Source organism: Leptodactylus fuscus, chromosome 9 (genome assembly GCF_031893055.1).
Source record: "Leptodactylus fuscus isolate aLepFus1 chromosome 9, aLepFus1.hap2, whole genome shotgun sequence".
Taxonomy (NCBI): Eukaryota; Metazoa; Chordata; class Amphibia; order Anura; family Leptodactylidae; genus Leptodactylus; species Leptodactylus fuscus.
In genome coordinates, this window is record NC_134273.1 from 83042656 (window position 1) to 83056240 (window position 13585).

Genomic DNA, 13585 nt, shown 5'->3' on the forward strand with positions numbered 1-13585 from the left:
TAGTATCAATGTGTATATCAGCTGTATTATGTATCTTGTATTGATCCTACGTTATATGCTATAATACAGACTACAACATAGGATCAGCCGGATAGTATAACACAGGCTCTGTAATAAACTACACAGCTGCAATCACAATTCTGCTGCTGGAAACATTCATGAAATATTCTCTATCCAGCTCAGCTTCTAAACTACAGGGGAACACATTACTGTATAGTGCCGGGTGTAAGAAAACAAAACAGTCACTTCCCAAAATGTATATCCCAATAGCTAGATCTGTCAACCATGAACCAGCAGGGGATGATAAGTAATGTAATGTATGTACACAGTGACTGCACCAGCAGAATAGTGAGCGCAGCTCTGGAGTATAATACAGGATAAGAATGTAATGTATGTACACAGTGACTGCACCAGCAGAATAGTGAGCGCAGCTCTGGAGTATAATACAGGATAAGTAATGTAATGTATGTACACAGTGACTGTACCAGCAGAATAGTGAGTGCAGCTCTGGAGTATAATACAGGATAAGTAATGTAATGTATGTACACAGTGACTGCACCAGCAGAATAGTGAGCGCAGCTCTGGAGTATAATACAGGATAAGTAATGTAATGTATGTACACAGTGACTGTACCAGCAGAATAGTGAGCGCAGCTCTGGAGTATAATACAGGATAAGTAATGTAATGTATGTACACAGTGACTGTACCAGCAGAATAGTGAGTGCAGCTCTGGAGCATAATACAGGATAAGTAATGTAATGTATGTACACAGTGACTGTACCAGCAGAATAGTGAGCGCAGCTCTGGAGTATAATACAGGATAAGTAATGTAATGTATGTACACGGTGACTGTACCAGCAGAATAGTGAGCGCAGCTCTGGGGTATAATACAGGATAAGTAATGTAATGTATGTACACAGTGATTGCACCAGCAGAATAGTGAGTGCAGCTCTGGAGTATAATACAGGATAAGTAATGTAATGTATATACACGGTGACTGTACCAGCAGAATAGTGAGTGCAGCTCTGGAGTATAATACAGGATAAGTAATGTAATGTATGTACACAGTGACTGCACCAGCAGAATAGTGAGCGCAGCTCTGGAGTATAATACAGGATAAGTAATGTAATGTATGTACACAGTGACTGCACAGCAGAATAGTGAGCGCAGCTCTGGAGTATAATACAGGATAAGTAATGTAATGTATGTACACAGTGACTGTACCAGCAGAATAGTGAGTGCAGCTCTGGAGCATAATACAGGATAAGTAATGTAATGTATGTACACAGTGACTGTACCAGCAGAATAGTGAGCGCAGCTCTGGAGTATAATACAGGATAAGTAATGTAATGTATGTACACGGTGACTGTACCAGCAGAATAGTGAGCGCAGCTCTGGGGTATAATACAGGATAAGTAATGTAATGTATGTACACAGTGATTGCACCAGCAGAATAGTGAGTGCAGCTCTGGAGTATAATACAGGATAAGTAATGTAATGTATATACACGGTGACTGTACCAGCAGAATAGTGAGTGCAGCTCTGGAGTATAATACAGGATAAGTAATGTAATGTATGTACACAGTGACTGCACCAGCAGAATAGTGAGCGCAGCTCTGGAGTACAATACAGGATAAGTAATGTAATGTATGTACACAGTGACTGCACCAGCAGAATAGTGAGCGCAGCTCTGGAGTATAATACAGGATAAGTAATGTAATGTATGTACACAGTGACTGTGCCAGCAGAATAGTGAGCGCAGCTCTGGGGTATAATACAGGATAAGTAATGTAATGTACGTACACAGTGACTGCACCAGCAGAATAGTGAGCGCAGCTCTGGAGTATAATACAAGATAAGTAATGTAATGTATGTACACAGTGACTGTACCAGCAGAATAGTGAGCGCAGCTCTGGAGTATAATACAGGATAAGTAATGTAATGTATGTACACAGTGACTGCACCAGCAGAATAGTGAGCGCAGCTCTGGAGTATAATACAGGATAAGTAATGTAATGTATGTACACAGTGACTGTGCCAGCAGAATAGTGAGCGCAGCTCTGGAGTATAATACAGGATAAGTAATGTATGTACACAGTGACTGCACCAGCAGAACAGTGAGTGCAGCTCTGGAGAATAATACAGGATAAGTAATGTAATGTATGTACACAGTGACTGCACCAGCAGAATAGTGAGCGCAGCTCTGGAGTATAATACAGGATAAGTAATGTAATGTATGTACACAGTGACTGCACCAGCAGAATAGTGAGTGCAGCTCTGGAGTATAATACAGGATAAGTAATGTAATGTATGTACACAGTGACTGCACCAGCAGCATAGTGAGCGCAGCTCTGGAGTATAATACAGGATAAGTAATGTTATGTACCTGTATGTACACAATAACTAAATTTCCTCTGAATTTTATGTTTTTATAATAATAATAATATTTTTGGGGAATATTTTCCTGGACCACTGGTTATTTGCAGGAGACTTGAGAACATGTTCCCTCCTCCAGTAGCTGATACAGGAGGCTTAGAGCAGAATTAACAGATCATTCTTGAGTTATTTCCTAACAGTTATGGGGACGTCTGACTCCCTCCTGGATGCTATTTGTGATCTGAGGGACGATGTCTGGGGCTGTTACTGATTTAGCTCGGGGCTTTGCTGCACTTCCATACATGGCAGACTCCCTGTATAACGGATGATACTGGGTGTTGCTCTTGGCTCCTCTCCAGTCACCAGCCTTGTGTAGAGTTTATAACACACATTACTGTAAAGTCCTGACAAGTCCCAGCTGGTAGAATAAGTGGAAGTGTCACCCCCTGTAGACCCCACACAACAAGTGCATGAGAGCGACACTGTCACTAGAGCTCCCTAACAATGCACAGACCGCTGTCCGAAAGAGCTGAAGCCAATACTGTCCTGAAACTTACTCACCCGTGTCTCTATTCCGTCACATGTCTGGATCTCTGCTTGCTGTCAGTGACTGAGGTCAGTCCTGGTTACATTCAGAGCCAGTAACGCTGTACATAACTAGTCCTGCACTCACTGGAGAAATGGACACTAATGTACCCGGTCCAGACAATGCTCTGTGAGCTAAACACTATATATAAAGTCCTCTCTCTTTCCCGCTCTAGATCTTCTGAAGATCACCAACCTCCGGATTAACTTCACCAGACTGCACACCCTGGGCGACAATTTACTGGACTCCCGGGTGGAAATAAAGGAGAAATATTATTACGCCCTGTACGAGCTGGTGGTGCGGGGTAACTGCTTCTGTTACGGACATGCCTCCGAGTGCGCTCCCATTGAGGGGGTCTCCAAAGACGTGGACGGCATGGTAGGGGTCTCATGTTCTTTATGTTTCTTGAGTCAAATAAGGCTTATTAATTGTATGCCAAAAATTTCTGAAATTCTGTAACATACCTCTCCTATAGACCTCAGTAAGTCTATGGCCATGACTATGCTGTAAAGCAGATCACTAAATGCTGTTAACGGCAGAGAACATGCTCAGGAGAGATGGCCGCCCCATAATCATTGATTTGTGAATATTTACTGCCCCTCAGGTACACGGGAGATGCGTCTGTAAGCATAACACCAAGGGCCTGAACTGTGAGCAGTGCGATACTTTCTTCAATGACATTCCCTGGCGACCGGCTGAAGGGCGCAGCAGCAATGCTTGTAAAAGTAAGTCAATATTTTACTGCTGGGTTATAGCAGACATTTTTAGCAGCTATGGAGCCATCATTTTGTCACGGGTCACCCAAGCTGCATAGACTTACATAGTCCCTGCTCTCCTCCTTCTCCCAGGCCTCATAGACTTGCATAGTCCCTGCTCTCCAGGCTTCATAGACATGCATAGTCCCTGCTCTCCAGGCTTCATAGACATGCATAGTCCCTGCTCTCCAGGCCTCATAGACTTGCATAGTCCCTGCTCTCCAGGCTTCATAGACTTGCATAGTCCCTGCTCTCCAGGCTTCATAGACATGCATAGTCCCTGCTCTCCAGGCCTCATAGACTTGCATAGTCCCTGCTCTCCAGGCCTCATAGACTTGCATAGTCCCTGCTCTCCAGGCCTCATAGACTTGCATAGTCCCTGCTCTCCAGGCTTCATAGACATGCATAGTCCCTGCTCTCCAGGCTTCATAGACTTGCATAGTCCCTGCTCTCCAGGCCTCATAGACTTGCATAGTCCCTGCTCTCCAGGCCTCATAGACTTGCATAGTCCCTGCTCTCCAGGCCTCATAGACTTGCATAGTCCCTGCTCTCCAGGCCTCATATACTTGCATAGTTCCTGCTCTCCAGGCCTCATAGACTTGCATAGCTCTTGCTCTCCTCCTCGCATTCTATTCTCTCTATGGCTTCTTCTAGTTTTCAGATTTCAGGATAACATCTGATCTATCTGCACCGGATGTTTTACACCAATAACCGAAAAAACCTCTTTCATTTTCAGAATGCAACTGTAATAATCATTCCCGAAAGTGTCACTTTGAAATGGCGGTGTACCTGTCCACTAGAAACACGAGCGGTGGCGTCTGTGATGACTGTCTGCATAACACAATGGGGCGAAACTGTGAGCTGTGTAAGCCTTTCTACTACAAAGATCCCACCAAGGATATTCGAGACAGCAATGTCTGCAAAGGTACCTGAGACATAAATACCCCCCCTTGCAAATTGTCTTCATTAAATATACTTCTACCGTTTTGTGTATCCAGCTCTCGTGCGTCTTCATGGTAACAAACTAAAGAGTGACTCCTGTGTATTCTGATCCAAAGTTACCCGCTTCTACCTGCGTCCTCTTTTCCGGTCTGTCCGAGGAAGAGGGAGCAGAGAGTAAAGTAGCACAAGACTATAAGACCAGACTACACAGGATTTCTTTGCAGTCTGTAGCCATGCAAACATATAGTTTTATATAGGAACTCTAAAAGCATTTTTTTTTCCAAATTTCGGATCCCCCTATTCACAAAGGCACAGCAAGTTATTGTAAAGCATAAACTAAACATTTCAATGACGAATTCAGCTCTGCTATATCTGCTTCCATCCTCTTATGTATCACACTTACCGCAAACCTACTTCCAGTGTAACGTGCTGCAATAATAACTGTGAATATCCGTCATTACTTACCCTGCAGCCTGCGATTGTGACCCGGACGGCTCCCTGGACGGAGGACTCTGCGACGCTCAGGATGACCCGAGCCAGGGGCTCATTGCCGGCCAGTGTCGCTGTAAAGACTTTGTTGAAGGCCCCCGATGTGATCGATGCAAGTCCGGATTTTATGGGCTCAGTGCCGACCTCATCGCAGGATGTAAAAGTGAGAATCCTAAAAAAAAAAACTGAATTATTCGCTTAAAGTCAGAAATGCTGCTAAATAGAAAATATTCAGGTCTGTGGAGGACGATGTCCAAACATATAAAGTGATCAAATAATATCACATAGTGCATAAACAATACTACCATACAGTTTTTCAACTAATACCACCAAATAGTGCTTAACTGATACCATTGTGTCTAAATAATACCACCATACAGTGCACAAATAATACCATATAGTGTCTAAATAATTCCACCATACATTGCATCAATAATACCATATAGTGTCTAAGTAATACCACCATATAGTGCTGAAATATTACCATCATGTCTATATAATACTATCATACAGTACACAAATAGCACCACATAATGTCTAACTAATATCACTATATAGTGCTGAAATTGTACCATTGTGTTTAAATAATACCATTATACAGTACAAAAATAACATCAGTGTCTAAACACTACCACCATATAGTGTTCAAATAATACCCCATATAGTGCTCAAATTATACCATCATACAGTGCTCAAATAATACTATTTTGCCTAAATACCACCATATAGTGCTCAAATAATACGACATAGTAATACCACTTAATAGAGCTGAAATAATACCAACACACCGTGCTAAAATAATACCAGTATATATTACTCAAATTATAGAATCAAATAGTGTTCAAAGAAAACCACGAACAATGCCTAAATAATATCGCCATATAGTACAAGAATGATTCCATTGTTAAGTATTGAAATAACACTGTTATATAGTGCCTAAATACTACAATATAATACTATCATATAGTGTGTAAATAATACTACCATACAGTGCCTTACTAATAATATCATAGAGGGCTCAAATAATAGTGTCATACAATGGTGGAATAATACCAGAGCGCTTAAATAATACCACCAAACAGTACACAAATAACACCACCAATGTTTGTTAATACCACCGTATAATGCTTACATAGTGCCCTCACAGAGTACTCCAATATTATCATCATATAGTGCCCAAATAATAATAATACCACCATTTAGTGCTCAACTTCTAGCAACTTAAGCTGAGGTAACATATGGAACGAAAAACCACAACTTGCCAGATGGTGGAGGCCTCGGAGCATTTGTACTTTGTGCCGTCCCTTAAATCCACCCCTGACTATATACATTAATACCCTCCTGCATGTACAGATAGGTAGCAAGATGGCGGTAACAATGCCTTGTTTTTGGTTTGTCTTTTCCTAGGGTGCCAGTGTGACCCCCGGGGCACCATCTCTGATGGCTCCCAATGTGACCCCGTCAGTGGAGATTGCTTCTGCAAGCGCTTTGTAACTGGACGAAGCTGCAACCAGTGTCTGGTGAGGACCTCTGACCCCTAAGACAACCCTTGACCTCTCCCCCTGCGCCTGATGATACCCCAAAGAAATAAATCCCGCCCCAAATCTTCGTAGCTCCGCCTCTTGGGGAATTTTTTTTAAAAACAATGTACATGTGTTGTAAACCCGTGTACGGTTAACCCTTCCAGGTCCCAGTGACAGGCAGGCTGAGGACTGGCGGACTGGTGTGGCCTCGGTGAATTTCTTGATCTGTTTATCTTGAGGGTGTGGGGGGGCTGTTCCGGAGTATAATACAGTATTTAGGATCCATTCCGTACATACAAACACCTCACACGCGGCCACAGGAAATAACATTTCCCAGTGTGTCAGGCTCATATCCTCCGATACATTCCTGACGGCAGCTGCCGGTAACCAGATCCCCCGCTGAGAAGGGACATCTATGGGAATGTGCTGATGGAGCGCCCCCTATCCTCACTGATAGCGGGGGCCGAGCGTGCGGTCATAATAAATATAGGTAACAAGGCAGCGACATTGGATATTACATGTATATGGCATAATGCCCAGAAAGAGAAAAGAATTCAAAAATATTAAAAATAAATAATTGTAAAAAAAAATTCCTAAAATATTAATAAAAAAAAAGTTTATAAAAATAAATAGATGTAAAAAAAATCTATAAAAATATTAATAAAAAAAAAATATTTGATTCACCCTCATATTAAGCTGTCATATCTATTTTTGGGAAAGCTGGGTGACAACTGACAATTCTCTCAGGAATCGGAACCCGAAGCCTAACAGCTAGGCGCATTTTCCATTCAGCACTCTAGGAAAGCTGGGTGACACTTCTCACAGGGGTTTGAATCCAAAGTCCTATAACTAGACTCATGTTCCATTCAGGACTCTAGGAAAGGTGGATAACAATCAATATGGCAGTTCGCTCATGGCTTTGAACTTAAGGCTGCAGAATTAGGAACATGTACCATGCATGGTTCTAGGAAAGCTGGGTGACTAGCTATGTTCATCGAGACTTAAGAATCCTAATTTAAGGCGCCCTCTTATGGCCGGCGGACAACACCTCATCCATCCAATCTTGCCTCCTGGTGTCTCCTGGTATTAAGGTTCCCACTCTTCATAATGGCCGCTACGATGGGCCCCCCCTCAGCTCAGGCGCGGTCTCCATGTCCTTGGAGCTGGACTGGTCAGTGTGCTGAGAGGGTCATTATTAGGGTCACCTATACTGACGCCCCTTGAGCTGTGTGTGATGACTTCTGAGGTTACTCCTCTGTTTTTGTCTTTTACCCTACAGCCGGAGTACTGGGCTCTTAGTCATGACCTCCATGGATGCCGGGCCTGTGACTGTGACGTCGGCGGTGCATGGGACAATCAGTAAGTCTCAAATCCCAAATCATGGGACATTTAAGCCCCGCCTTGTCCCACCCCCAAACAGCATAAACCTGCCCATTTTGATGCAAATCGGCATCTGCATACATCTCCTTGTGCATGTTATCAAGATGTCTTCTGTTTCATGTTGCAGCGTTTTAGGGTAGAGGAAGGTTATAGCGCTATTTCTAGGCAACGGTATTGCCGTATTAATGTGTAGTTATACCCTATACTATGTGGCGATTATACTTAGGCAGTGTACATATATATTGTAATTTCAGCATATGATGGTGCCCTCACTATACAGTATATTTTATTTGCAGTAGATGGTGGTGACAGCACTGTACAGTGTATTTTATTTACAGTACATGGTGGTGTAAAATGATATTTGCAGTACATATTAGCACTATATTGTAGTTCCAGCACCTTATAATTGTTATTATTGTTGTTAATTATGGAAGTAGTATGAAGGTATTATTGGGCTGATGTACGGCACTTCTATTAGGCACTCTATGGCCATACATCATAGAGCAGAGAGGTAGTAACAGAAGGCACAATGTAGGACATAATCCAATGTAAGGCTGTCCATGGGGGTTACACACCCGTCATCTTATGGCCAGTGTAATGTTCTAGATAAACCGCCCCCTAAGTCCTAGTATAAATATTAGAAGTATAAAGTGTCGCGTCTATTTTTACATCAGGGCGGTGATTTCCACTGCACTGGAAAAACTTCATGTTATTTCCACTGTTCTAATAAAACTCCTCTTTTCTCAGCACATTTATAGTAAATCTCGTCTGAGGTCATGTAATAAATCTCACAAGTCTAAACAATCCCATAATATTCAGTTTTTATATTAATAGTATTTTCAAGAAGAACTTTTGCCCCAATGACAACACTTACTGTCCTGTACATTGGCAGATCATTATAGGGCACGGGGTGTCCAAGTACATCATAACGTCCAGCTTTTACTTTCTACCACAGACATCATAACGTCCAGCTTTTACTTTCTACCACAGACATCACAACGTCCAGCTTTTACTTTCTACCACAGACATCACAACGTCCAGCTTTTACTTTCTACCAGACATCATAACGTCCAGCTTTTACTTTCTACCACAGACATCATAACGTCCAGCTTTTACTTTCTACCACAGACATCACAACGTCCAGCTTTTACTTTCTACCACAGACATCACAACGTCCAGCTTTTACTTTCTACCAGACATCATAACGTCCAGCTTTTACTTTCTACCACAGACATCATAACGTCCAGCTTTTACTTTCTACCACAGACATCATAACGTCCAGCTTTTACTTTCTACCACAGTCATCATAATGTCCAGCTTTTACTTTCTACCACAGGTGTGGTGTCCCTATGATAGGACTACTACCAGCGCACAAGAAGTTTTGTCATAGGGACACAAACACAGTTTTTATATGGGGCAGATTTTGTAACCCGATCTGATCTTATCCTTAGCTGTGCGGCTGAGACCGGCCAATGTCGCTGCAGAAACAACATGGTGGCCAGACAGTGCAACCTGGTCAAATCTGGGTATTATCGAATTGACTTGGACCACTACACTTATGAGGCGGAATCGGCTCTATTGCGACAGGTGAGTCCTGCCAGCAAGTGACATGTGACCTGCAACCTGTGGCTCTGAGCTCATGTAAAACTACAACTCCCAGCATGGCCTAATCCCATACTGGGAGTTGTAGTCCCTTTTATCACAGCTGCAGACCACGGTTTGTTACCATAACTGTACTCGCTCTCTCCTCCAAAGGGCTGCTCAGTATATGAACGTGAACGTCCAGTGGGCCGCCCCACTACGTGGACTGGCCCAGGATTTGCTCTGGTTCCTGAGGGTGGCGTCCTGGAATTTCAAATCAGCAATATCCCCTACTCTATGGAGTACGAGGCAATACTCCGTTATGAGCCAAAGGTAATATATTCCGATATATGCAATATAATATATTGGAGCAGAAGGGTTATTGTCCCCAAGGGTTCCAGGGCCTGGGTAAGATGGCTACATCTACATTCCCTCTTGTTACACTCCTGACCCTGATATAAGATTGCTATCAATCCTATCAATAACGTTACATGCCATAATAATTCTGCTTACTGCTGATGTGGCAGAGGGCCCCCCTTACACAGGAGGGCCCGGTTATGACTGCAACCCCCTGAATTCATTGCTACAGCCAATCAAACCTGCAAAGTCTATATAGTGTTGCTGTATATGGTCAGCATGTCATGGGAGGGTTCTCATAGTATCTACCTTTACTGATCTATGGGCAGCTTCCTGAGAGGTGGCAGCAGGTGAAGATCTCCATTATTAGACCGGGTCCTATTCCATCCAGCAGTACCTGCGGTAACACCATCCCCTCCGACGACCTGATGACGACATCTCTTCCCACTAGTAACAGGTGAGTATAAAGGAGTCCTGCAGAGTAACATAAAAAAAGTGCTCATTTCAGAAACTGTGCCACATCTGTCCACAGGCTGTGTTTGGTATTGCAGCACAGGCAACCTGTGAACAGGTGTTGCACTGTTTTTGGATAAGTCATCAATTGAATACTTGTAGGGGTCCAACACCAGGGACCCCTGTGAACCAGCTGTATGGATGCTCCCTTGAGCGCTGCTTCCGCTTCACAGGTCATGTGATGTCACATTCATCAGTCACATGGCCCAATCGCAGCTCAGTCTCATTCATGTGAGCCCCTATACTAATAGCAGACTAAAGATATCTACACCCACTTCTCCCGCCCAATACAGATATAGGTTTTTGTTCGGCTCTTCCTTGATTTTGATATTTTTTGCAGACATGTTGTTTTGCCTCAGCCGATCTGCCTGGAGCGAGGGGTCAGCTACACCATTCGCCTTGAATTCACCAGATACAGCACCCGGGAGAGAGTCCAAGGAGCCAATATACTGATCGACTCTGTGAGTATCACTGGAGGTGTACCTAAAGCTTTCTATACAGAGAACAAGGCTGTATATCTTATAAAGGTAAACCATGCGGCTCCTATGGGGCGTTTGGAGAGTCCCGATTGGTTCTTTCCCTTTACTAGCCCCTCCCCTGAAGAACCATTGTTAGTATCAATGAGAGTGGAGCCATAGAAAGGACCTGGAGGGGGAGAAAAACCTCCAGACGCTTCTGTTTTGGGTGGCAAATCCCAGCACCATGAGAGGGGCCTATTTTGATCTCCACTATGGCGCCCCCTACTTTACCTACACCCTTGGGTCTGACAGTTTTTTCCATTTCTGCCCCCAGTTGGTTCTTGTTCCACGTTACTCATCTCTGGAGATGTTTATCGGGGGAGACCCGGCTTCCATTCAACGAAAGGATGCTTTCGAGCGGTTCCGTTGCCACAGCAATGTCGGTAACGTCCTAAAATCACCAACCAATGAGGTTTGCTCCAAACTGATCACCAGCATGTCGGCCGTTCTTCACGATGGCGCCCTGGGTGAGTTATGAAATAGGTTAAAAAAAACCCTGACTTTTATTTGCAGCAGCAAATTTGCTCTTAAACCGTCAGCGCCCCCTAGTGGTAGAATAAAGAAAGTGGCCATAGCTGTGCTATTAACGCTCCTAATTCAACAGTTGCATGACCGGAAACCAAGGTGGTCCAGGGTCAGGAAAACACCGCTTACATCCAAAAACAGTGCCACACCTGTGTACAGGTTGAAAGTGATATTACAAGTCAGCTACATTTACTTTAATGGAGCTGAGCTGCAATACCAGACACAACCCATGGACAGGTGTGGTGCTGTTTCAGGAAGCAGGCAGCCATGTTTTTTTCTAATCCTGTACAACCCCCTTACTGAATAATCTCAATGACCTTCTCCAGCCTGCAACTGTGACCCTCAAGGATCGCTGAGCTCAGAATGTGACCCCAACGGTGGACAGTGTCGGTGTAAACCCAATGTCATTGGACGTCGCTGTGACCGCTGCTCCCCAGGGACTTATGGATTCGGACCAGGCGGCTGCAAAAGTAAGCACCCCTAGTTGATTGACATGCAACGTTCTGCTACATACGTGTGCTGAATGTTACATGTAAGTCACATGTGTAATATGCTGCAGGCTGCGACTGTAATCTGGAGGGCTCCAGCCACAACTTCTGTGACCAGTATAACGGGCAGTGCCCTTGTCGGACTGGTGCCTATGGACCCAAGTGTGACCGATGCCAACCAGGACACTGGGGCTTCCCTAACTGCAGGAAATGCCAATGTAACGGCCATTCGGAGGAGTGCGACCAGAAGACGGGGGCCTGCCTGCAGTGTCGGGATAGCACCACCGGAGACCGATGCGAGAGGTGATCTCACTGGACTGTATTCTATAGAGTTGTTAATACTATAAATTGTCTAGGGTTAGAAAAACAAACCCGCTGTGTTCCAGAAACAGCGCCACACCTGTTCACAGGTCGCATATGGTATTGCATCTTTATTGAAGTCAATGTGATGGAGTTGCATTACCGCATGGAACCTGTGGACAGGTGTGGTGCTGTTTTTGGAAGAAATCAGCCATGTTTTTCTAATACTGGACAACCCCTTTAATGTGCTGGGACTTTTGGAGCAGGTTTATCAGCACAATTAGAATACCGCCCTCTACTGACAAGAACTGTAAGACATAATATAATTAGATTATTGGACCTGTTTACTCTGCATACTTGCATTGGCCATATTTTCTTAAAATCTACATTGTGCTGTTCCTCTGCTGTGCCTCCTGGAAATTTACTGATCAATTGATCGCCCCTGTCCAATCAGTACTGACAATCTCAGACGTTGTCGGCGCCCACTATGTTGACAAGAGGAACAGTAACGTCCCGTTGTCAATGTTTCCCATACAGTTCCAGGAGGAATAATAGAGGCACAACACAGAGTTTTGAGAAAATGTGTCCAAAAATTGTTATTTAATGGCAAATACAAGTATTTACTAAAGCCGACGGGCCTGAGATAACCCGGAATGATCTTTGTGTCGCTTTCCGTGCAGGTGTTTAGGTGGATTCTTTGGAAATCCGGTGCTAGGATCCGGTGATCACTGCCGTCCATGTCCTTGTCCTGAGGGTCCCAATAGCGGGAGACACTTTGCTGTGTCCTGTCATCAAGACCCTCGGTCACGACAGGTCATCTGTAACTGTAACCAAGGCTATACAGGTGAGTCCAGGGCAGGTGATAACTGGCAGGCTCCATAGATGATATATGAAAGGTGCACTACATACGGTAACCCATGTGTGCCCCCGTTCCATTAGATCCAATGGCAGAGATAGCCAAGTGCTGGGCTCAGACTGTTCCCGGCGCTGCACTGTAAAATACCCCCATCTTCCCATGGCAGTATTACATGGACACTATATGGCAGTATTATTTATATATCCTACTTTATAAACGGTTGAAGATCAGGGAAGGACAAAGAGAACGCTATAGAGGGCTCTACATACTGTCCGGGACTACGGCGCCAGGCTCCTAATCTGTAAATCCAGTACAGTATGTATAGGTATATATCATCTGTGTATATCTATCTACATCTGTTGTGTGTATGTTGGATACAAGCTTTCTCTCAGTCCC

The 13585-nt window shown here is 44.0% G+C and overlaps 1 protein-coding gene across 3 annotated transcripts in view; it reads left to right on the forward strand.

Moving 5' to 3' along the window:
• LOC142218208 (laminin subunit beta-2-like) overlaps positions 1–13585 on the forward strand; it is a 44773-nt gene that overhangs the window by 21091 nt on the left and 10097 nt on the right. For all 3 annotated transcript variants that reach the window (XM_075286752.1, XM_075286753.1, XM_075286754.1), the window contains exons 8-21: positions 3138–3340; positions 3567–3687; positions 4454–4642; positions 5132–5311; positions 6556–6668; positions 7951–8030; positions 9503–9638; positions 9807–9965; positions 10319–10446; positions 10843–10963; positions 11295–11487; positions 11872–12015; positions 12105–12336; positions 13014–13177. In XM_075286752.1, the coding sequence (XP_075142853.1) occupies positions 3138–3340; positions 3567–3687; positions 4454–4642; positions 5132–5311; positions 6556–6668; positions 7951–8030; positions 9503–9638; positions 9807–9965; positions 10319–10446; positions 10843–10963; positions 11295–11487; positions 11872–12015; positions 12105–12336; positions 13014–13177 (2163 nt within the window). The remainder of the gene's footprint in view (positions 1–3137; positions 3341–3566; positions 3688–4453; positions 4643–5131; positions 5312–6555; positions 6669–7950; positions 8031–9502; positions 9639–9806; positions 9966–10318; positions 10447–10842; positions 10964–11294; positions 11488–11871; positions 12016–12104; positions 12337–13013; positions 13178–13585) is intronic.